General features: G+C 48.6%; 8 protein-coding genes across 8 annotated transcripts; 3 read left to right on the forward strand and 5 right to left on the reverse strand.

Annotated features, from left to right (window-relative positions):
* Window positions 1-2,606: 2,606 nt before the first annotated feature.
* On the forward strand, window positions 2,607-3,997 carry BJ212DRAFT_1477513 (uncharacterized protein; the record flags this gene model as incomplete). The annotated part of the gene is made up of 10 exons (XM_041339558.1): window positions 2,607-2,636; window positions 2,692-2,788; window positions 2,845-2,873; window positions 2,929-2,959; window positions 3,017-3,049; window positions 3,114-3,190; window positions 3,255-3,309; window positions 3,369-3,464; window positions 3,525-3,739; window positions 3,788-3,997. The coding sequence occupies 10 exons, from the start codon at window positions 2,607-2,609 to the stop codon at window positions 3,995-3,997; spliced, it is 873 nt and encodes a 290-aa protein (XP_041196392.1).
* Window positions 3,998-4,418: 421 nt separating this feature from the next.
* On the reverse strand, window positions 4,419-4,847 carry BJ212DRAFT_1332737 (uncharacterized protein; the record flags this gene model as incomplete). The annotated part of the gene is made up of 3 exons (XM_041334816.1): window positions 4,666-4,847; window positions 4,576-4,616; window positions 4,419-4,515 (listed from the first exon to the last, which is right to left on the reverse strand). Coding segments are annotated over exons 1-2 (176 nt in total), but the record flags the coding sequence as incomplete, so codon positions are not given.
* A 314-nt stretch (window positions 4,848-5,161) lies between these two features.
* On the reverse strand, window positions 5,162-7,146 carry BJ212DRAFT_1297005 (glycosyltransferase family 22 protein; the record flags this gene model as incomplete). The annotated part of the gene is made up of 5 exons (XM_041332525.1): window positions 5,162-5,552; window positions 5,607-6,287; window positions 6,567-6,691; window positions 6,746-6,850; window positions 6,901-7,146. 5 exons carry the CDS (start codon window positions 7,144-7,146, stop codon window positions 5,162-5,164), a joined length of 1,548 nt encoding a protein of 515 aa, XP_041196394.1.
* Window positions 7,147-7,840: 694 nt separating this feature from the next.
* Window positions 7,841-8,551, reverse strand: BJ212DRAFT_1332739 (uncharacterized protein; the record flags this gene model as incomplete). The annotated part of the gene is made up of 3 exons (XM_041334817.1): window positions 8,359-8,551; window positions 7,985-8,298; window positions 7,841-7,920 (listed from the first exon to the last, which is right to left on the reverse strand). Coding segments are annotated over exons 1-2 (163 nt in total), but the record flags the coding sequence as incomplete, so codon positions are not given.
* A 1,871-nt stretch (window positions 8,552-10,422) lies between these two features.
* Window positions 10,423-13,678, reverse strand: BJ212DRAFT_913358 (uncharacterized protein). Its single transcript, XM_041344333.1, has 14 exons — window positions 13,620-13,678; window positions 13,215-13,539; window positions 12,996-13,148; window positions 12,562-12,943; window positions 12,389-12,506; window positions 12,275-12,328; window positions 12,041-12,221; window positions 11,899-11,989; window positions 11,739-11,845; window positions 11,478-11,682; window positions 11,273-11,417; window positions 11,039-11,205; window positions 10,967-10,999; window positions 10,423-10,916 (listed from the first exon to the last, which is right to left on the reverse strand). Exons 2-14 carry the CDS (start codon window positions 13,358-13,360, stop codon window positions 10,893-10,895), a joined length of 1,806 nt encoding a protein of 601 aa, XP_041196396.1. The 5' UTR covers window positions 13,361-13,539; window positions 13,620-13,678; the 3' UTR covers window positions 10,423-10,892.
* A 68-nt stretch (window positions 13,679-13,746) lies between these two features.
* BJ212DRAFT_913146 (uncharacterized protein) lies at window positions 13,747-15,674 on the forward strand. Its single transcript, XM_041344332.1, has 3 exons — window positions 13,747-13,788; window positions 13,844-14,977; window positions 15,028-15,674. Exons 2-3 carry the CDS (start codon window positions 13,918-13,920, stop codon window positions 15,540-15,542), a joined length of 1,575 nt encoding a protein of 524 aa, XP_041196397.1. The 5' UTR covers window positions 13,747-13,788; window positions 13,844-13,917; the 3' UTR covers window positions 15,543-15,674.
* Window positions 15,675-15,924: 250 nt separating this feature from the next.
* BJ212DRAFT_1445192 (uncharacterized protein) lies at window positions 15,925-19,032 on the forward strand (the record flags this gene model as incomplete). The annotated part of the gene is made up of 13 exons (XM_041338068.1): window positions 15,925-16,124; window positions 16,194-16,426; window positions 16,538-16,792; window positions 16,846-16,948; window positions 17,002-17,072; window positions 17,124-17,252; window positions 17,315-17,563; window positions 17,611-17,898; window positions 17,950-18,071; window positions 18,133-18,201; window positions 18,253-18,348; window positions 18,404-18,673; window positions 18,724-19,032. The coding sequence occupies 13 exons, from the start codon at window positions 15,925-15,927 to the stop codon at window positions 19,030-19,032; spliced, it is 2,394 nt and encodes a 797-aa protein (XP_041196398.1).
* A 10-nt stretch (window positions 19,033-19,042) lies between these two features.
* Window positions 19,043-19,438, reverse strand: BJ212DRAFT_1265211 (uncharacterized protein; the record flags this gene model as incomplete). The annotated part of the gene is made up of 3 exons (XM_041330469.1): window positions 19,043-19,127; window positions 19,177-19,243; window positions 19,300-19,438. Coding segments are annotated over 3 exons (291 nt in total), but the record flags the coding sequence as incomplete, so codon positions are not given.
* Window positions 19,439-19,921: the final 483 nt, after the last annotated feature.

Consider the following 19,921-nt stretch of genomic DNA (forward strand, 5'->3'; position numbering starts at 1 on the left):
TGAGCGCTCATCGGGCGTCAGACACAAATATGCGACCTGCCACTACCACGCCAGTGAGTCACGGGGTTAGACGAAAACTACTCATACTCACAGTTACAGGGTTAGATATTAACTGGCAGGTATAGCCAGGGCAGCAATCTCCTAAGGAGCAGAAGGAGTAAAAACATTGATCCCCAGTGATAGGCATAGACATTGTCGACCTGAAAGTAGCAACAACGGCGAGGGTGAAGGAGAGACGCATTCTTTGTGAGGTGTGGGCTTTCAAAAAAATAAAGCTGAAGGAGACGGCAAGAATGCGGCAGCCTGCTTGCTTTTAAATGTTCCCTGTCCACCTGCCAAAACACCCCCGTGAACAGATAACATTCGCATTGCCAGCAGGTTGCCAACAGACCTCAGGATTGACTTGCTCTGTCTCGACACTCTCTTGGCATAGGAAAGGCTGGCAATGTGTAATTATAACCTGTTGTCGCATACGGCCTACGATAGGTGACACGATTGGAGTCCTGCAGTTGGAGCCAGGCTCAGACCCGGGACTCGTGAATACTGAGAAAAATTCAGAGTCTCATCATGCATGGGGGAAGCTGGATACAAGGATATCAGCACATGGTCGGCAAAATAGGTCAATAATTATACGCATCTTTGTCCAACAATATAAATGAGCTCAACTCTAGGTACTGTTTTCGTATCGCCGTAGGACTTATCGGTTACTCCCGCCGTGTTACTACTAACCCGCGATGGCCCCCCGGGCATACGTTTCCTTTTTTCGTCTGCCCACTTGCCAATGTTTGCTGAAAATGATTTTGTTACACCAAATTGATCAAGCTACCGCTCTTACATGTCTTTGCTTGTTATCAATCACGTTCTGCATCAGGCCGCAACCAACATATTTCCTTGTCACTTCCCTGCACGCATTCGTGACCTCCAAGGAACCATACCATGACTAGCATGCGTCGACGTCCCTGAGATAGTGATCCCGGTGTCAATGTTCCAGCGGAGCATCTGATCATCCACTATCGTCCGCGTGGCATGCAGGCAATGCGTGCTCTTCTTGCACTCATGTCTCCCCAATTGGAAAGGGTTTGCGTACAATTTGAAGGTTGAACCCGTGCTCTGTGTATTTCATCAGTGCTTTAACGTGCCAGGAGTTTGTTTTATCTTCGATATGGAGGGAAGTCCATTCGGGGTATTTGCTGACGATGCTTTCTGCATGCAGTTCATTGAAGCAGATCATGGACATGATCAGATGAGGACACATAAGATTAGGTAGCATCACAGGTAACAACGAATTACACATAGGCAAACACTCAAAAGAACTTGCACGCCCACCTTCTGCAAGCTCACAATCTGAGTGACACTGGCGATTAGAGGAAGAACCGGAGACAAAGAGAAGAACAGTCCATGCTGACAAACCTTATGATAGTCCAAATGAGGTTGTCCGACTCGGACCGGCAATCAAGTGGAAGCCGTCATGATCGTACTCACAGGAGATTTTTTTGCTAGACCTGTACCCTAGAAGAGGGTACAGGAATATTCTTCTAGGGCACGGGAACCCTCTTCTAGCCTGAGCTAGATAGCGCACAGGAATCACTGGTAGCGCGTAACGTATCTACCACTGTACCGCGAGGTGAGCACTCAAGACTGGTCACCAGCCCGTCTATAAGGCAAGCTGTCGATAGCATAAACGGGCTGATCACCAGTCTAGGTGAGCATACCCACTTGCCTACCACCCTACTAACAGATTTCTTGCGCATGAATCGTACACATTCTCACTAGAGCGTACGTTCCCGGTCCCATTTTCATGCGCTTACTCGTTCTGGCAGGTCATCCCGTTGGAAGCTGTATCCTTATCAGCGATAGTCAGACAAATATTTATGTAGCGCCGCTAGGCTACAGAGATTCGAGTCTAATCAGATTTGCACCTCATTGCTCGACCTTAACGCAAAAATTTCGTATTACCATAGGGAAGACTAGGCCAGATCAGGGACTCTACTCTACATTGGCGGTGCCACATCGCTCACTGCTCTGCTTCCTCTTGTTCTACTTGACAAGTATATGAGAACGGGATTACGACCCTCGGTTCTCCGCACTGAATCACCACCCTGTGGTTCCCCGTCTTCCGAGTCGCGGGATTCCCCATTGCTAATATATCCTCCTGGATATTCGTGGACATTCAGGTATCTGATGTCTTTATGGAATATGGCGCGCGATCTGCGATCTGAACGGGTTCTCCGAATCGGAGCACCGAACGGAGGCCAACGGCAGCGTGCTGTACAGTACTGGTACTGTATGTTCAATGTCTTATAAGTAGTGACCCAAAGTGAGGTCGACTTGTTGGCATAAATCAGCATGAATGCTTTTCAAGCGACTCAAGTTGATATGTTCTTGAGGTTGGGTGTGAGTGCAAGTCCTACTATTAAGTGTATCCTGTATCACTGATCCTGTCGTCCCAGTATCCTTATGGTGCGGCTATGGTCCATGATCACATTTCATTGATTTGTTTATTTGTCTCCTCGTGGTAGTTGCACTAATGGCGCTGTGGGTGAGCGTAAACATTACTATAACCTTTGGTGGCCGAGACTCATGCTTTCACTCGAACATTTAGTTATATGACTACATACTGTCCATACCCGACGCAGGTAAGTAGAGATCTTCTTGAGCATCCCAAGGTATACTGATCTGTAGTCGGTGTAGGTCGAGTTTATCATCGAGTCTCAATGGGGGCTCGGCATGTTTCTATATGTAGCTTCCAGTCACTTGCCCTTTGTCTGCGTGTCACTGAATGTGCTCGGTGAGTGTCTGGTACTCATTCCAATTTCCCCTCCCTCATGGTGTGATGACTTTCAGTGATTTTTCAGCCTGATGCCCCACTCCCTGTATGTGAAATTTGGAGCATTGCGAACGTTTGAAGTTGACCCATACCGATCAAAGCTTTGCCGCTCTTATGAGATCGCCAATACTTGTGAGTCTGGTGAAGCTTCCCCCAGACACGTACTGACTACGTGCCATAATTAATCAGATATAGAGCTACTATCAATGTTCTTTGATGAATGTGGGTCCGGCAATTGGATTACCTAGCAATAATTCTGCGCTCTGATATTATTGCACTGGTTCAGGTATTTTCGCACTCAGAGCATTTGCAGTATGGGAACGGGAGAGGTGGCCCGCTATATTCGCAATCGTCAACATCATTGTGAGTCCAGTATACGGAGGTTACAACCAACTCCAGACAGAAATGTCTAACTCATCTTGTGCAGGCCTATTTAGTACCAATTATCATTTGCTTTAAAGAATTTGATTCGTCAGTCTCTGGTGTGTATAACTTCAAGTTGGACTTTGTGTCTGTTTAGCTCCCGACCTCTGAAATACAGGGGAATGTTGGATTCCTGGCGTTTTCGGATATCTGGGTACGAAATTGAGGTCAAAAGTATATGTGGTTTACGGCTTGCTGGCTGTTGTTGAGCTACGTTCGTATTGTGAGCTGCTGCTAACACGAGCTTGAACTTATTGCATGCACACAATTCCAGAAATATTGTTTCTTCTGCTCTATCGCGCCGTCAAGGGTCATGGTGGTTGGAAGACTGACAACCGTCTCATGCGCGGTCTCTTGCAACATAATCTGCTGTATTTCAGCTCCAGCTTTGGTTGGTTCTCGCATATTACCAAGTACCTCTTGCATATTTACTTGCTGGGTGCTACAGCTTTTACTCTCGGTGTTGTTCTCACGGCAATCTTTCTTCCGGTGAGTTAATGTATATATTCGAAGCCACTCCATTGACGCGAGGCGTAGTTTCCATTTGCACACGTCGTGGCAGAGTTTGTCTACTCTCAATTTGTAGGCGATGATTACTTATTCGACAGTAGCTCCCAGGTCATTGTGCAAGCCGTCTTAGTCACGCGAATGCACAGGGACTTCTGGAGGTCGAACCGTACTTCCTGTGGCACCCACACAGATATTTCTTTCACAACGTGGATGGCAGCAGTCCCAGATATCATATAACGGTGCGCTTCCTCTGCCAAATCATCATGATCATGCAGTTGATACTCGTTGATCAAGAAATAATGCTACTTGGAGCATGCAAACACTGAAATTATGTGACCATTGCGCAGTCTCTCATACAGGCGAGGCTAAGAAATGGATGACAAAACTTCGCTGGAAATCAACCCGTAAATCACAGCATACTTATATATTTCTTCTTGACTATTTTATATATTTATTCTGTTCATCGTCACTCTAGGCTGGCCTAATGTTAACAGTGCATCATGATGGCGTCGCTATAGACTGAAGTTCCATATTACCGTAATGCTCATATATCAATATCACGATGAAACACTGCAGCCGTGTGCTGACGATGATAAACTGCAAGGTTACAACGAGACGTCGTGTATATATCAGTCATGTTTTATGCAGCCAAGTGTTAACGAGGTGTTCCTCAGATTTAAGATCTTCAATGCTCGAGCAGGGTGAAATTTATTCACCGTTACAACCGAGCACTCAGCAACTTGACAAAGCACTTACTAGTACGTGTCGTGCCGTCAACCATACTGCCCAAATGCGAAAGCGGGAACACGACTCACCGTCATTCAGTGGGTAACTCACAAATATGTACGAACCCATCCTACCATGCCGGTGAATCACGGGGTTAGATGAAAACAGCTCATACTCACAGGAACCGCTAATAGCTTGCATTCATAGCCAGGGCAGCAAGCTCCCAAGTTGCAGAAGGAGGGACATTTACTGTCAGCGACAGGTATAGACACTGTCGACCTGAAAGCAGCAATAACGGCGAGGACGAAGGAGAGACGCATTCTCTGTGAGATGTGATTTGGGCTTCCTAAAATAAATCTAGGGGGGACGGTAGGAAGACAGCTTGCTTTTATGTGCTGAATAATGTTCTGCGCAAGAACCTGTCCACCTGGCGAAATACTCCTTCAAACGGATGACGCCTGCATTGCCAGCAGATTGCCAGCAGACCTTGAGATTGACTTGCCACTTTGTCCCCGATATTCTCTTGGCGAGGGAAATGTTGGTAATGTGCAATTCCAGTTGTTGCATACGGCCTACGATGATGGGTGATATGACAGCCCCTTCCAGGGAGCTGGGCTCAGGGGTCTCATGGATACCGGGAGAGATTCAAATTATTTTCATGTTCAATCATATACGTTAGATGATTTTTGATGATTTGCAGCTGAGGATGGATTCAACGGATGTAGCGCCCCTCCTCTGGCCCTCTCCTTCCCGCTCCTTCCCACCCTTCCATACCTCTTCATAGCCCTGATCCCGGAATAGGTCCAACACGCCCGGCTCCTGTAGAAGCGCGCCAAATAGTACTATATATTGTGGCCACTCATGCCGCCAGCCTAAATCCCAAGATCGTGAACTTTGTTCCACAACCTGAAGCGTTTCCATGAATGTGACGTTTGGTACCGATGAAGCGAAGGGTGAAGGAGGGTACGAAATGTCCACACGCGATGGAAAATGCGTTCGCATATATTCCAGGGGCGCTTCGAAAAAGATGTCTGCCTGGTCCTTATAGTCGCTAAGATGTTGAAGCCTGAGGGCAAAATATCAAACCCAAGCGAAAATTACGACAATGACGATAATTTACCCCAGTGGTGGCTCACACCCAAGAGCCCACATTCTCCCAGGTGCCGCGAGCTCGGGCCGGTGAAGGTAGGCCTGCCATGGGGTCGAATGACAAGGTGTCAAGAACCCCACGGAAGTCAGGTTCTCGGGAAGCAAGCTTCGCAAATACGACATGACTTTGATTTGTCCTACGCAATGGAAGAATACCACATATATCGAGGCTGAGACGGCCAGTAGGAGAAGGCATAGATCTCGAGTGCGAATTGGGAGTGAGAAGGTTTTAGGTATCGCGTTCTCTCTCTTCTCCCAGGAAACTTTGACCTCTGCTTTCGCGCTGCGATGATACAGTTCCACTAGGGACCTTGACGCGAAGATGTGTAACATCGGCAGGAGTGGGTGGAGAAAACGCGATTCTTTATGTCCAACAAATGAGAATACCGTCAATGTCCAAACGATACAGCCTAGCATTGTCTTCAGTCTTTTCTCGTCGTTCTCGACTGCAAGGTGCATATTATGCAGCACGAATGGCAAGGATGTAGAACTGAGAATTGGGAGGGCCTGAGACAGGTAGTAATGCCAAGAGCTAGAGCCGTAGAACAAAGACACGGGCGACGCATTGACACGCAGAAAATTCAACAGACTCAGTGTGGGTCTGCCATAAAAGGCTGAATCGAGCGCAAAGACCACAAGGGTAGTCATAACTCTGAAAATTCTGAGTTGCTAATTACTTCGCGCAAATGGACAAATGCAACTAACCCGATGACACAACAATCGCGAATAAGAATGGGCCCCTGACTCAGGCGAGCCCAAGACGCAGGACGAGAAGGCCAAACATGTAAACCCAGATGATAGCATTGATGAGTCTGATTGCGCGCGCCAGCGCAGCAAACACAATACACAGGCGCATTCTAGTCATGTTCCTTACATATGAGATGTCTTGTCACAATGACAGCCAGTTTGGGTGACTGACAACTGCACCTACATGGACCGTGCATTGTCCCAGGGGTAGTAGTTTAGTGCAACTGTTGTCAACGATGTCTCAAGGGAATTCGACATGGAACGTGAAAGTGACAACGAGTGGAATAGAGATGTTAGAGAGACAAAGTACTGCAAGAGATCAACTTCAAGTCGTCAATCATACTCGAATTCAAGAAATCGCACCGCAGTTGGTACAAACGCATCGTTGAGAACTTGTCTTGTGACTTCACGGATCCCTATATCCGTGATGGCAGCCAACAAACCATGGATGATGCGTGGGCCTACTATCTGACTCGTCGAATGAAGATGAAGAATGACAGAACAAATAGAATGCTCACGAGTAGCTCAGGGTGTCTTTCATCAAGGCCCAGCGTTTTGATAAGCCAAAAGGGAGGTATATTCAACGCAGGGTAGATGATGCTCCGAAGGGGTGCTGGACTAACCCACTCCCATGTGAAATGGCCATATCCAAAGACGTAATAATGGTGGGCAGGTTCTAACGCTTGGAAGTATTCATCTGGCTGGAAGAATCCTTGGGTGCTAAGAGCGATTACGACGCGAAGGACCAACGCCAACGATGCCATATGCGCTGCTCATGGGTGAGACGAAACGCGTTCTTGGGTAAATTTAATTGCTTACACGGCAAGGTCCCAGGTATACTAACCTGTAGTCTGTCATTTTCGGAACGCGCACTATGCGCGTGGGCCATTCAATACGCATACCAGCAATAATATTAGCGAAGGTTTATGAGCTCAACGTTCCCTGCTATCCTAGGTAATGTTGTCATAAGAGTGAATTCCTTTTCATGGACACAAAAAGTGGTTTCGACGCAATAACTGGGCCTCAGGCCTCAACCTCCGAGGATCTATACACCGAAAAATGTTGACAATAGGTTTCGAACCACTTCCAACAGAAACAGATTTTGACTCTGTTGCGGTAACCGCTGGGCTAAGACCAGTTAGATTGACCTCTGGGGAGACTATCCATGAATCAATGTCAAGGTGTGCTCCAATAGAAACAAAAAACTGTCATGCAGCAGGTTTCAAACCTGTGCAGTCGAAGAGAAACAGATTTTGATTCTGTTGCAGTAACCACCTGGCTAGGACCAGTTAAAACACACAACCAATGAAAGCATCCATGAGTGAATATTAATCTTCAAGGGTAGCAAAAAAAACCGTGCCTTCGGCAGGTTTCGAACCTACACTCAGTGGCGCAGTCCAAGAGACAGATTTAGATTCTGTCGTGGCAACCACTTGGGCCAGTACGATGTTGAGATAAACCTCCCAGGAAGCCATCCACGAGCGAATCTTCAAGGCGTGTTCCCATAAAAAAAACCTGTCAATCGGCAAGTTTCGAACCTGCACAGTCCAAGAGCAACAGTTCTATTGTGGTAACCCCTTAGCTAAGACTAGTTAGACGAACCTTCGAGAAAACCATCCACGAATAAATGTCAAGGTGAGTTCCGAGAGAGAGAGAGAAAGACTTGTTGTCGGAAGTTGACCTGCGCAGTCCAAGAGAACCCGATTTGAATTCGGTTGTGGTAACCACTTTGGCCATGACGTCGACGCTTCCTAAGTTGAGATGAACCTCCGAAGAACTGTCCATGAGTGACTCATGTCAAGGTGTGATAAGCCATTGGTCGACAGGTTTTGAACTCCTCCTGCGTCGGTTGAAACCCTGCTAAGCTGTCATATTCATTGTGGCAGCGCGATCTATACGATGATAGGCTAATGGAACTGGACCAAAAAACGGACGAATGGTGGAAGAATATGACTAAAGATAGCGAAAAGGCTTACCACCGCTCGGCTGAGACTGGTTGATCAAGACGGACGTCAGACATCTGTGGTGCATATTGACAGTAGAATCACATAGCATTAGCAATCATTAATTGATCAATCATTTGCCAACACAAAATGAAATAAAAAGATTAGTTCAATGGCCACAAAACATACCAGGAATAACTTCGCCGAGCCGGTGGCTGGCGATAATAGCGGAAGTGGGAACGTACAGCCACAATTATGGACTGATATTAATATCAACCTCAAGGTGGTACAAAGTAACCGAATAACATGACGGGTGATGAGAATACTTTGTATCATGTTGCCCGAGGTCTCCTAGAGAGGGGGTTCATCAAGTGCCGGTGCCTGCTATTCAAGTTTTCCCCACTCAAAGGCTACAGGTATCACTGGCAAAATTATTAGTTCCAAGAGTAGCAGTATCACAAGTTCGTCAGACGTAAAGTAAATGATGAGCAATATCACGAAATAAGAGATCTGGGTAGCACACCCGAGCGCCTGCACCTTACTTCTTTTTCTTCTTTTTCCCTCCCCCACTCTTGCTGTTGCTTTTCCCCATCGGCGGGGCAGTTGGCTTCGCTTTCTTCCCCTCAACCTCCTCTTTGTCCTCCTCGGGATCATTACCCTCTCCATCGCCTGTCGGGACGGACGACTCTCCAGGAGCAGTGGTAGTTTCTACAGGGGGGCCTTCTTCTGGCGCCTTCTCTGCAGTTGTTGCTGCATCGTTAGAATGTGGTGGTACCTCTTCTGGCGCTGGCGCCACTGCGTCCGCCGCATTGGTCGGCGCTTCAGCTGGCGCAGGGAGCTCTTCTGTCGTCGGTACAGGAGCAGCCGGTGGATCACCCCTTACATTAGCAAGAACGTGATGAAGTGGAAGCGGGGATGCGTCAGGCTTCGGTGAGGGCATGGGACTCTTCTTGTCATCACCGATGAGGAGGTTACTAAATGATCCTGCAAGAGAGCTGAGACTTGGAAGAGAAGTGGTATGTTCGGCTGGAAGTAAGGATGAACCAGGTTTCGGCGAGGACTTGGAACTCATCCTGCCATCAGCGCCGAGGAATCCTACAAGGGTTGAGCTGAGGCCTCCGAAAGAGGGTGCAGCTGGCATAGACCAGCCATTCGATGATCTCGACGCGCCCCATCCTGCGGTGGTCTTCACAGTGGAGCCCCATCCGATGCTACCGCCTCCACCAGAGGAACCCAAAGCAGGAGAACCTACAGGCTCCGTCTGTTCAGTGGAACCCCATGCCTCATCAGGGCCCCAACCACCATCGCCATTGGTGTCATCTGCTGGTGCTTCCGACGTGAAATTGAGCTCGAGTGCTGGTGCAGAAACTTCAATACCCAGAACATTGGATTGCGTCTCTGTGGCAGTAAGAGTTGTCTCTGTGTGCTGCTCAGCAACCATCACTTCTGAAACCTCCGCAATCACGGCGAGGTCCCGGGGAGCTTCCGTAGAGATAAACTCAATAGGAACTGTGTCTGCCGGCGTGGTGGATGACGGCGGGCCTTCCATCCTTGTCTCTTGCGTAATCTCAACCGAGAGCTCTCTCATTGTCTCCTGAAGCACTTCAGAAACGACAGTGGTAGACATCGAGTGATGAGCTTCTCCGAGTGCAGGTGTTGGCGGTTCTGAAAGCTTGACTTCTGCAGTCTTTGGCGTAGCTTTGTGAGATAGCGGAGGGGGAGCTTCGGTTTTCGGCGTTGTTGGTTCAAGAGATTTGGAGGTTTGAACCAGCGGCGAGGCTCCAGGCGTATTCGCCTTGGAAGCAGAGCCCCATACAGATGTAAGGGTTTCAGCTAGCTGGCCTGGACTCTTGCCCACGGTGGTGTCAGCTGGGTCAATAGGGGAAGGAGGTACGGTGGTCTTGGGGGTCTTGCTTTTCCCCTTTCCTTTGCCTTTGGCAGGGGGTTCAGCGTCCCGTCCGCGGGTTTCGACAGTAATTAGAGGTGCAGGCTGGACGGCAGCTGGAGGAGGCTGGGAAGCGACTAGGAGTGTTTGTTGGGAAGAAGTTGCGTGAACATGCTGAGAAACAGTCGAGGTAGAAACTTTAGAAGCAGTTGAGATCCTGCGGTCCCGCTCAACAGTGCTCGCAACTGCTGTGGAGACCTTGGACGCAGTAGACACAGTCCGTTCTCGCTCAACCTCCCGGATGCTTTGTTCAGTCGTGGATGATGGCGGCGCAGGATGAGAAATTGACGTTGCGTTGCTCCTCACCCCACGCTCAGTGGCCGTTGGGGTCGGAGGTGAGGCGGTGGACACCTTGGAAGCGGATGACTGAGTTGCGACTACACTCGTCTGGCTACGCTCTTGGACTTCTATGAATGTGGACTCTACTCGTGAGGCTCCCAAAGGAGTCCTGGTGCCTGAAGCCAATGACTCGCGAGAATCAACGCGAGAGGCAGCGACGGAACGAGAGCGTGATGGCGCAACGGAATGAGAGCGTGACGGCGCAACGGATCCAGAACGCGATGGGGCGTAGTCATCCTCTGAGATGTCTGGTTCGTCTTCATCGGCACGGTGGCCGCTCTCGCTATATACGATAGACGCAGGCCCACTGTAGACAAAGTTAGAGATGTCACTGATTCTATGCAAATTTTCACATACTACTTGATCGTTCCCTAATATTGTCACAATTAACTTAGCACACGTAAGAAAAAATACACAGAAATCACTCACGTTGTCATTCCACTTTATCCGCGCTTTGAACTCGGTGAGACCAAAGTGAATCTCAACGCTGAACACGATCGTCCAGTATGTCTTTCCGTTCTTGCCTTGTTTAGGTTCCGCACTTCCGCTGAGGAGCGACAGGTCAGCACGGACTACACACAAAGTCGAATAGTCCTCTGTCAATGGAACAATGGAAGGCCGTGGGTCAGCACGGCATTCGGGCTCATGTTCAGAAATACCCACCTGCGTGGCGTAAAATCCACTGCGGAATCGTGTCACCACCTCTATAGCACCATATCTCTACCTCAAACACAGAAAGGGTAGACAGGTTTGTGAGTTCCGTGCAGTACTTCCGCGAGAACACCGTGGATTCCTTAACCTTCACACACTGCAAATATGCACGATCGTCAAGTCAGCCCACGTTCCAGTGAGATCACTAAACACATACTCGAGCAAGGATGCAATCAAATGCATCGGGCAGAAGCCGAGGACCAGAAGGAAGCTCGCAAAGTCGATCTTTCCGAGACTGGTGTTCCGGATCGTTGGGATCGTACTCACGCAAGTACTCCACCCCATACATGAATTTCGACATTCGGGCCGAAACATGGTGATCGCAGTAGAAGCCAAGTGCACCGTCGGCCACGGCTTTGGAACTGAATCGTACGATATTAGAGAGATGAAATACTGGAGTGATCATATATCCTCTTACGTCTGACTGTCAGGTCTGCTTACAGTAATCTTCAGTGGAGCGAGGCGTTCCTGTAACTGAGTAAAGAGCCACGGGCTGGCCGCGAATCCTCCCACCAACCAGACGGACTATGAAAAGGCGATCATTAAGGCCTCGTGGTTGTTGGTGATGAGTAACGTACTTTGATCACCCCTTGCGATGCGTCAACTTGGGCTTTAATCGAGGTGATTGCCGCCTGGACAGAAGGCTCGAAGAACTCTGCCACCTCCGCACTATCGAGCGTTATTTGTGGAATCATAATGGATATCTGTTCGCCGACTTACCCATCGAGTTTCAACTGACCTCCGCGGATGCCGACTGAGAGATCTTTGTCAAGTGGAGAGCCAAATGGAACAAATTGCAAATCTTTTTTGTCTCGGAATAGCCGTTTAGTGGTTTCATCGAAGCGTTTCGTGATATGGTCGATCGAATCGGAGGTGCCATATTTCGACCCTTTGAGCTTCTCTGCACGCAGAATGAGATGATGCCTTGTGTAGATACAACTAAATATAGCCCACCTTCAAGGAATTCCCTTGCCCTTCGGCTGACAAAGACTGATCCGGCAAATATACCTTCGGAAGCAAATGATCAGACGCGGAAATAGACAAGAGGACGCGTCAGCGTATTCTCACAGTCAGGAGGAGCCACCTCCTCGATTACCAGGGGATTGGTCCCTCGAACTGCGTAGGAACTGATATCAAGCGTACCACCACCCGCATCAGCTACAAGGAACCCGTGCCTAGACGGATTCTAGGGGACACGTCAGACAAGAAGTTCGTGTGTGGGATATGTTTGAAATACACACAGAAAGAACATCGGCAGCAAGACCACTCTGGACACAGGCGTGGAGACTAGCTTCTCCTTCCGTGACGAAACGGATTCGCGCTCGGCCTTGGTCCGTATCAGGAATCAAACCCCCATACACAGCAGCGCGTCTCATTTTCGTCTGCTGAGCACCTTCCCAACCGTTTGGATGACTTAACACGAACTCTGTGCTGGTTTCGACATGGTGCCACAAGGTCTGGCCGTTAGCATGTGTGTCTATGATAAAACTCTTCGTGCAGCGGAAGAGATAGGCGAGGAAGTCTCCAAAAACATCGACGGATGTTTTATGCCGTGGTAGCGGACTCAAGCGCATCCCATTCATTTTCAATTTCATACTCTTCGGCCGGAGGCGAAGCTTGAAACTGGCAAATAGCAGTGTCAAAATTTGATCACACAGGAAGGAATTACACATACAGTTCCGTTTTGATCCATTCCTCGTCCTCAGCCTGGCTTATTATGGAGGCATTGTCTGCCTCAGCGCCAGCAGCCATGACTCTGCCATGCTTATCGTAATACATGATGGAGGGAATCTTGGAATTGCCAGCTACATGTTCTTGACCAGGAAAACTGATCAGGGCAGGAGCGGACGCGATTTCTGTCAGAGGATACGCGTCATTCGAACAAGATGCTCACCGAGTGACACCGTGGATTTTTGGGACCTCGCCTGGTTCGAGTAGGGCATATGATACACCACTGAAAGTGGTTCCGACGTCGAGAGCGATGATTAGTGCACGCGAGGAGCCGCTATAGGGCTTTCGCGTATCAGAAGTTGGCTTCATGCCAGGTGCAGATAGTGTTGAGAAAGTTGGATTGTTGATAGATATGAGTTTTAATTACGAGGTCATATATGTACTATGTACCAAGTCGGGGGGCGGGTGACTCGAACAAAGGCAGTCCACACGAGGCCACGATGAAAATGATCGCAGCGTGTCAGTAGTGCATGCTGCACAGACAAGGGCTAGAATGAGAATCAAATGAAGCAGCGTTGAATCAGCAAGAAGATAATTGGAGTTGGTTACCACGAGGATGATCACGTACATTTCTTCCATTGGCTTTCCACGGATAAAAACGCAACTGCCTCGAGGCTTAAGAAGAACCTCGTGCTGCGCTGGAAATAGGGCTTGGGACTTGCTTGTACCGCAGAGATTGCCCAAGGAGGGAATCCTTGCCAGGATTTTGGTTGGAACTGTGGCAAAGCCTGGCACTTGTCAGTGGTTATATCTACCTCATATGATCTCCCATAAAGTTTCGCTAACACATAGATCATAAAATCGAGTCAGTGATTAGGGCTGAAGCAACGCGCTGATACGGTTGTTTGGTTGTCCGTTCAGTCGCCATGCTCCCTATCGCTAACTTGAATCTCAAAGACCTCTACCAATCAACCTTCGAATTCTTTGCCTCGCTTAATCCTTCCTTTTCTTTCAGTGCTTTCAGCGCTGAAGACTCTGTCTCTGTCTCTGACTCATCTTTTCCGTTGACGCCGAGAGACCCGACGCCGAGAAACCTTTCCACAGACGAGGAGTCTGCTTCATTACGTGACAGGTTGGATGCTGCCGAACGCACCAACTCTCACAATCCGTCTTCTTGTGATCCCTCTTTTGGCGCATCTGCTGCAGCTTCTACTCTTTATTCAATGCGCCGCGAACACGATGCTACAAAATACGAACTCTCCAGAACCCAAGCAGAAGTCGCTCGCTGGGAGGAGAGGTGTAAAACCCTCGAGAAGACCCTCAAAGAAACGAGAGACCTTTTGAAGGTCAGAGACCAGGAGATTCAGGTGCTCAAGGAGCGCGAAAGGCGCTCTCCCGAGCGTCATTGCCCTTCCACTCACATCGATCGTCGACGAAGCCGTGATCCCGCACATCAGCGATCAGACTCATCCCAGTCTTTGCAGATCCGACTGAGCGCTGACTGGTCAGAGATCCATGGCGATACCTTATCGCAGGCCAACGGCAATCATAGCCGCAATGGTAGCAACTTGGATAACATGTCTACCGTGTCCGAGGAAGAGCGAGCCCGGTCTCGCAGCTTAGAGACCTTCCTGAATAAGATTGATTTGTGGTCTGGAGCGCAGGTCATACAAGCCGTGCAAGATCTCAACTCTGAAATTCTCCAGTTTGCAGCATCTGCCACAGAACTTTGCACGTTCTCAAAGCAGCGCCCTAACTCAGCCAAGGTTACGCAAGCTTCCTCCGAAGTTGCCACGAGGTTGGGTGCTGCCCTGAGTCGCTTATTGGCAACTCGGGATCACTCCCAGGATCCTATGCTTGTCCAGCTAGCTCTCCAGGGTTGCATCTCGTACTGCATATCTAGAGCACTATCGTCATTTTGCATCGGTTACCAATCCAAGGCGAACATCACCCTGACCCAGATTTATACCCACATGTTCCACTCAGGTGGGTTCCTAAAACGTTTTGTTACCCGCAATTTACTCATACCGCCTCAGAACCTCAGCCAACCTCGTCACGATGGAGAGCACTGACCCATAAACACATCCACGAGCTCCACCCCGAACTTAATGAATACGCAATCAATGAGATGACGGAAACGATTTTCCGCTGGTCGCTAGACATTTTCCTCATCTCTGGCAGCACCAATCCGCAGCCCAATCCGGCTTCGCGCGAGAACTTCCGTGCACGCTTCGGGGCCCAAGTCAAACGTATCTCGAAGGCCGCTTGCAGGCTAGCACAAGTGACGAAGGAGGAGATCATGTCGGCGAACTTCGAGGTTATCGCTGCGGATAGCGGCCAGCCGTTTGACGGGCAGGAAATGATGGATGCGTTTGAAGACTATGGATCGTCGGACGGCGTTGTTCTGTGCACAACGGAATTAGGCCTACGGTGCTCGACGAGCAAAGCAATGAGCGACGCGCTGGCACCAGAAGAAAGCATAGACCGGCGTATACTATTGCGACCCAAGGTAGTTCTTGAATCTGTTGTAGAAGTTATTGACCCGCGATGATGTCTCTTTTCTTACTAACAATGTTTGCTATATCTATGTACTTTGCATAATTCCCCTCATCCATCCATACCATGCACCGCTGTTGTACTTTCTCTGTACTTATACTTACTTACTTCATAGACGTCGACGTTACTAAGGTACTTCGTAGTAGATCACTTTGGATATTGTTTATCCGTATTTGATCCTGAAGGTGTTGCTGCAGACAACCATTCGATCACCTTCCTATTCAGTACTATGACACCTCAAAAACTCCTTCACATCTAATGCGGCAAGGGGGTGATCAGAGACGCCAGCATGGCATCAGCCTGCCCAAGTCTCTACTCGAGCAGGTCAATGCTTCAGGTAAGCTGACACCGAACTTGTTTCCGAGCCTGTCCTGACAATGTATGCAGAACCGAGCTCTCATCAACACAACAGTGGTCGTTCCCATGCATCACGCAAGGATGCGCGAAAGCAAGAGCGAACAGATCGTAAAAAGAGAAAGGCGGATCACTTCATACATAACGCTCACTCAGCAAAACGGAAGATAGAAGAAGAACACGTTAATTCGCCGCAGAGAAAGCGTATGAAGACGGCACAAGAGTCAGTTTCTCGACCACTTGCCTCAAAGTCTCATAATGTGGCCACCACCAAGGTATTACCACATCTTAGACCTGAGGAACCGCACACCACCACCGAGTCTGTGCAGAAGCAAAAACTCAAAACCACTGCGCTAGAGAGACTCGTAAATAAGTCGGCTGCTAAACCCCGTAAAGTTGCATCTACGGGCCCTCGAAGTCGCGAAGAAGAGGACGAAGATGCATATATCGCCTACCTTGAATCAAAGCTGGGGTATGCTGGAGGTGGTTCACGTCGTAAGGATGATGACATGGATGGACTAGGAGGTATACTTTATTGCATCTTTTACTGGAGAACGTATCTCACAGTTCTTCTACAGATCTGTTTGACTTTACGGAAAACGTCATGACTGGAATACCAGTAAGTCTGCTTTGCAGCCACGTGTTGTGTCGTGTCTGAGTCCACACAGGACTCGGATTTGGATGACGAAGTGGAAGATGAGGATCAATCAACATCTGCAGAAGACCAAAGTGACGGATCTTGGGAAGATGAGGAGTGGGGTGGCTTTGGCGAGCTCAGCAAGAACGATGGGAGTGAGGCTGAGGGAAATGATTATTCGGTGGTCGATAATGACCATGAGATGACAGAGGCGAAAGAAGGGGAGCCTTCTGACGCTCAACCTAAAGCTGGTGGTAAGTTTTCCTGCATGTATAATTTTTGCGTTGGATTCCATCTTGCTTCACAGGACGCTATATCCCACCAGGATTGAGGAAACAAGCCAATGGCGATACAAATGAAACAGAGGAACAACTCAAACTCACTCGCCAGCTGAAAGGTTCGATAAACAGGTAATATCAGTTATTGTATCATCGTGGTCTGTACTGATTTTGTCTCGCCTTAGAATGTCTGAACAAAACATTGCAACCATCCTAGATAGTATCGAAGATGTATATCGCAACCACCGCCGACATGGTTCGTGCTTATTTTGTCTGCACTGAACGTGGTGCATATTTTCCCCCTCAGATGTCACCTTAACCCTCACGAACCTCATCATTGATGGTATATCATCTCACTCAACTCTTCTGGACTCGTACGTGGTTCTGCACGCCGCGTTTATATCTAGCCTACATAAATTGATCGGCACTGCGTTTGGTACGTGTCTTGTGAAATGAGCTTCTACCACCTGAGCTGATGCAGGCACGTTATACGCTCAGCCGCGTATTTTGTTCAGAATGTAGTGTCATCGTACGAACAACACCTCGCTTCGGTGGAGGAAAAGTCGGCCAACTCAACGGAAGTCTCTGAAGACCTAGGGAAAGAGTGTTCCAACCTCATCGTGCTTTTGTCGGAGCTGTACAATTTTCAAGTCATTTCATGCATTCTCGTTTATGATATCATCCGTGGCCTTCTGGATAAAGACCTATCTGAGTTCCGGGTAGAACTTCTGCTGAAACTTCTTCGAAGTAAGTTTGATAGTATTTATTCTCGTCGCATGTTAACTGTGTACTAGGTTCCGGCCAACAACTACGACAGGATGACCCCATGGCATTGAAGGACATCGTAACTTTAGCACAGTCTCGGGCCACCGGACAAGCCGATGCGATGAGGTACCACACTTCGTCATCTTTATTACAATCTTCTCACTGTGAATCACAGTTCACGCACGCGTTTCATGACCGAGACCTAAATAACCTGAAGAGCAATAAAATCAAGAAGACAGCTGCGACACAGCATCAGGGGGGCGATGCGGTCGAGCGGATGAAGAAGTTTCTCTCAGGGTTGGGAAAAAAGAAGCACGGTATGTCGCTCCTCCGTTGGGTTATTTAGGATGGTGCTGAGGCGTATGCAGTTCTCGCGCACGAACCATTACGGGTATCTTTGGAGGATCTTCATTCGGCGGAAAGCAAAGGAAAGTGGTGGCTCATTGGGGCTGCTTGGGGTGGAGATCCTCTGGCCGATCAGCCGCGCGAAGTTCCCCAGCATAGTGGGGAACCGGAGACGGATGACGTCCAGCACTGCCGCGCTTCTAAAGCTCGCAAGGAAACAGGGCATGAATACAGATATTCGTCGAAGTGTTTTTGTGGTGCTCATGAGCAGTGACGTAGGTGTCGATATCATATCCCTGCTATCAAATCTCATTTTCTGTTCGTAGGATTATCTAGACGCTTGCGAACGACTTGCGCAACTCGGCCTCACGGAAGTACAACAACGCGAGATCATCAGAGTAAACTTGCATTGTTGTGGAAATGTACGTGATTCCATAGGATTTTGCATGGTCGTCGTTGGTTGAACCAATTTCGCAGGAAAAATCTTATAACCCGTATTACACGCTTGTCTGTCAGCACCTGTCCCAGCGTTCGCATTCGTACAAGATCACATTGCAGTTCTGTTTATGGGACTTTCTTCGGGACTTGGGCGAAAGTAGCGTTGGTGGGGTAGAGGTGATCAAGAGCCTGAAAGATAGTGATGTAGGGTTTGATGTCAAATCCATGTCGCCTTCGCGAATGAAGAACGTGGCCAAAGCATACGCATGGTGGATAGCCAAAGATTGCTGTACGCTGACGATCTTCAAGGTGAGCCTGAGCAGTTGGCGCAAGCAGTTGCTGAAACGAGTATCTTACAGCCCGTGGATTTCACGATGCTCAAGCCACAGACACGCAGTTTCTTGAAAGAGTTATTCATACAGCTGTTTATCGCTAGCCAGGTTACATCACCGATGCTTAGCACCGACTCCGGCGACTATCCTTCCATGAGGAACCGTGGATCACTCGAAGAGATCTTCTTGAAAACATCCAGGATCGAGAACCTGGGTCTTGGATTGATATTCTTTATGTCTAATACGTTCAAAGGAGAGGATGGGTTCTTGACTTGGGCTAGCTCAATAGCGAAAGAGACGGTGCAGACTGGGATGGATCATATTCCCAGAATATAGCAATGCTTAATTACGCAAATTTCGTAAATGCCACACCAGAACATGCACTCCCGATGCTCCCGCCGAATGAAATAGCTGGGTACTCTATACGAGAACTTCGGGAGCATCAGCATGTGGTTTCTTTATGAAACGTGCATCACATACTGGTACTGCAGGCCGGTTTCTTCGGTAATGAACCTTGATTGTAACTCCACTTTGGTAAAGTTACAAGCTGGGGTGATTAAAGGGTCCTTATTCAGTTTCACAGCCAAGTGGCATGATACGTACATACGCACATGTAATTAGAAAATGCCTCTAGGTTCAAGAGCTTCGCGATACGCATCGGATAACCTTCTGCTGGGATCCCTCCATTCTCATCCTTCTCCATCAGCGCGATGGCATCGTATGTGCCTTTATCAAGGATAAGACACTTGAAGCTCCGTTCTGGTTAGCTGTCTGATCATCTGCGAGCAATGGTGGGTCCTCATGCACACTCTAAACGTAATAGCTGTGAGATTCCGAGAGTGCGCCACCGGTTGAGCGAGCTGGACAACTCCGAAGTTCACTATAATCAATCCCTAGGAGGCAGTGTCATGGATAACACGCTTCTCTACGCCCCTCCGCAAGCGCGAATAATAGTGCACCGTTTCCACTCCAAGGACCGACATATCAGGGCGTGGAGGGGCGTGTTGATTAACCCACTTGACAATCTCATTCATCGCTCCTTTACCGAACCTAGGCGCCAGAAGTATGGATGCAATAGAAGTGACAGGAATACGCACCATATTTCACCCTCGTCACCGTTTTCACTGATTCGTAAACGTTTTCCCAACTGATTATCGATGAGTGATGGGACCCACAAGTTTGTACAGAAATTGTACACGTCTACCGCTCTTCTGTACCTTTCAGG

The sequence above is a fragment of the Suillus subaureus genome (assembly GCF_016647635.1).
Source record: "Suillus subaureus strain MN1 chromosome Unknown BJ212scaffold_6, whole genome shotgun sequence".
NCBI lineage: Eukaryota > Fungi > Basidiomycota > Agaricomycetes > Boletales > Suillaceae > Suillus > Suillus subaureus.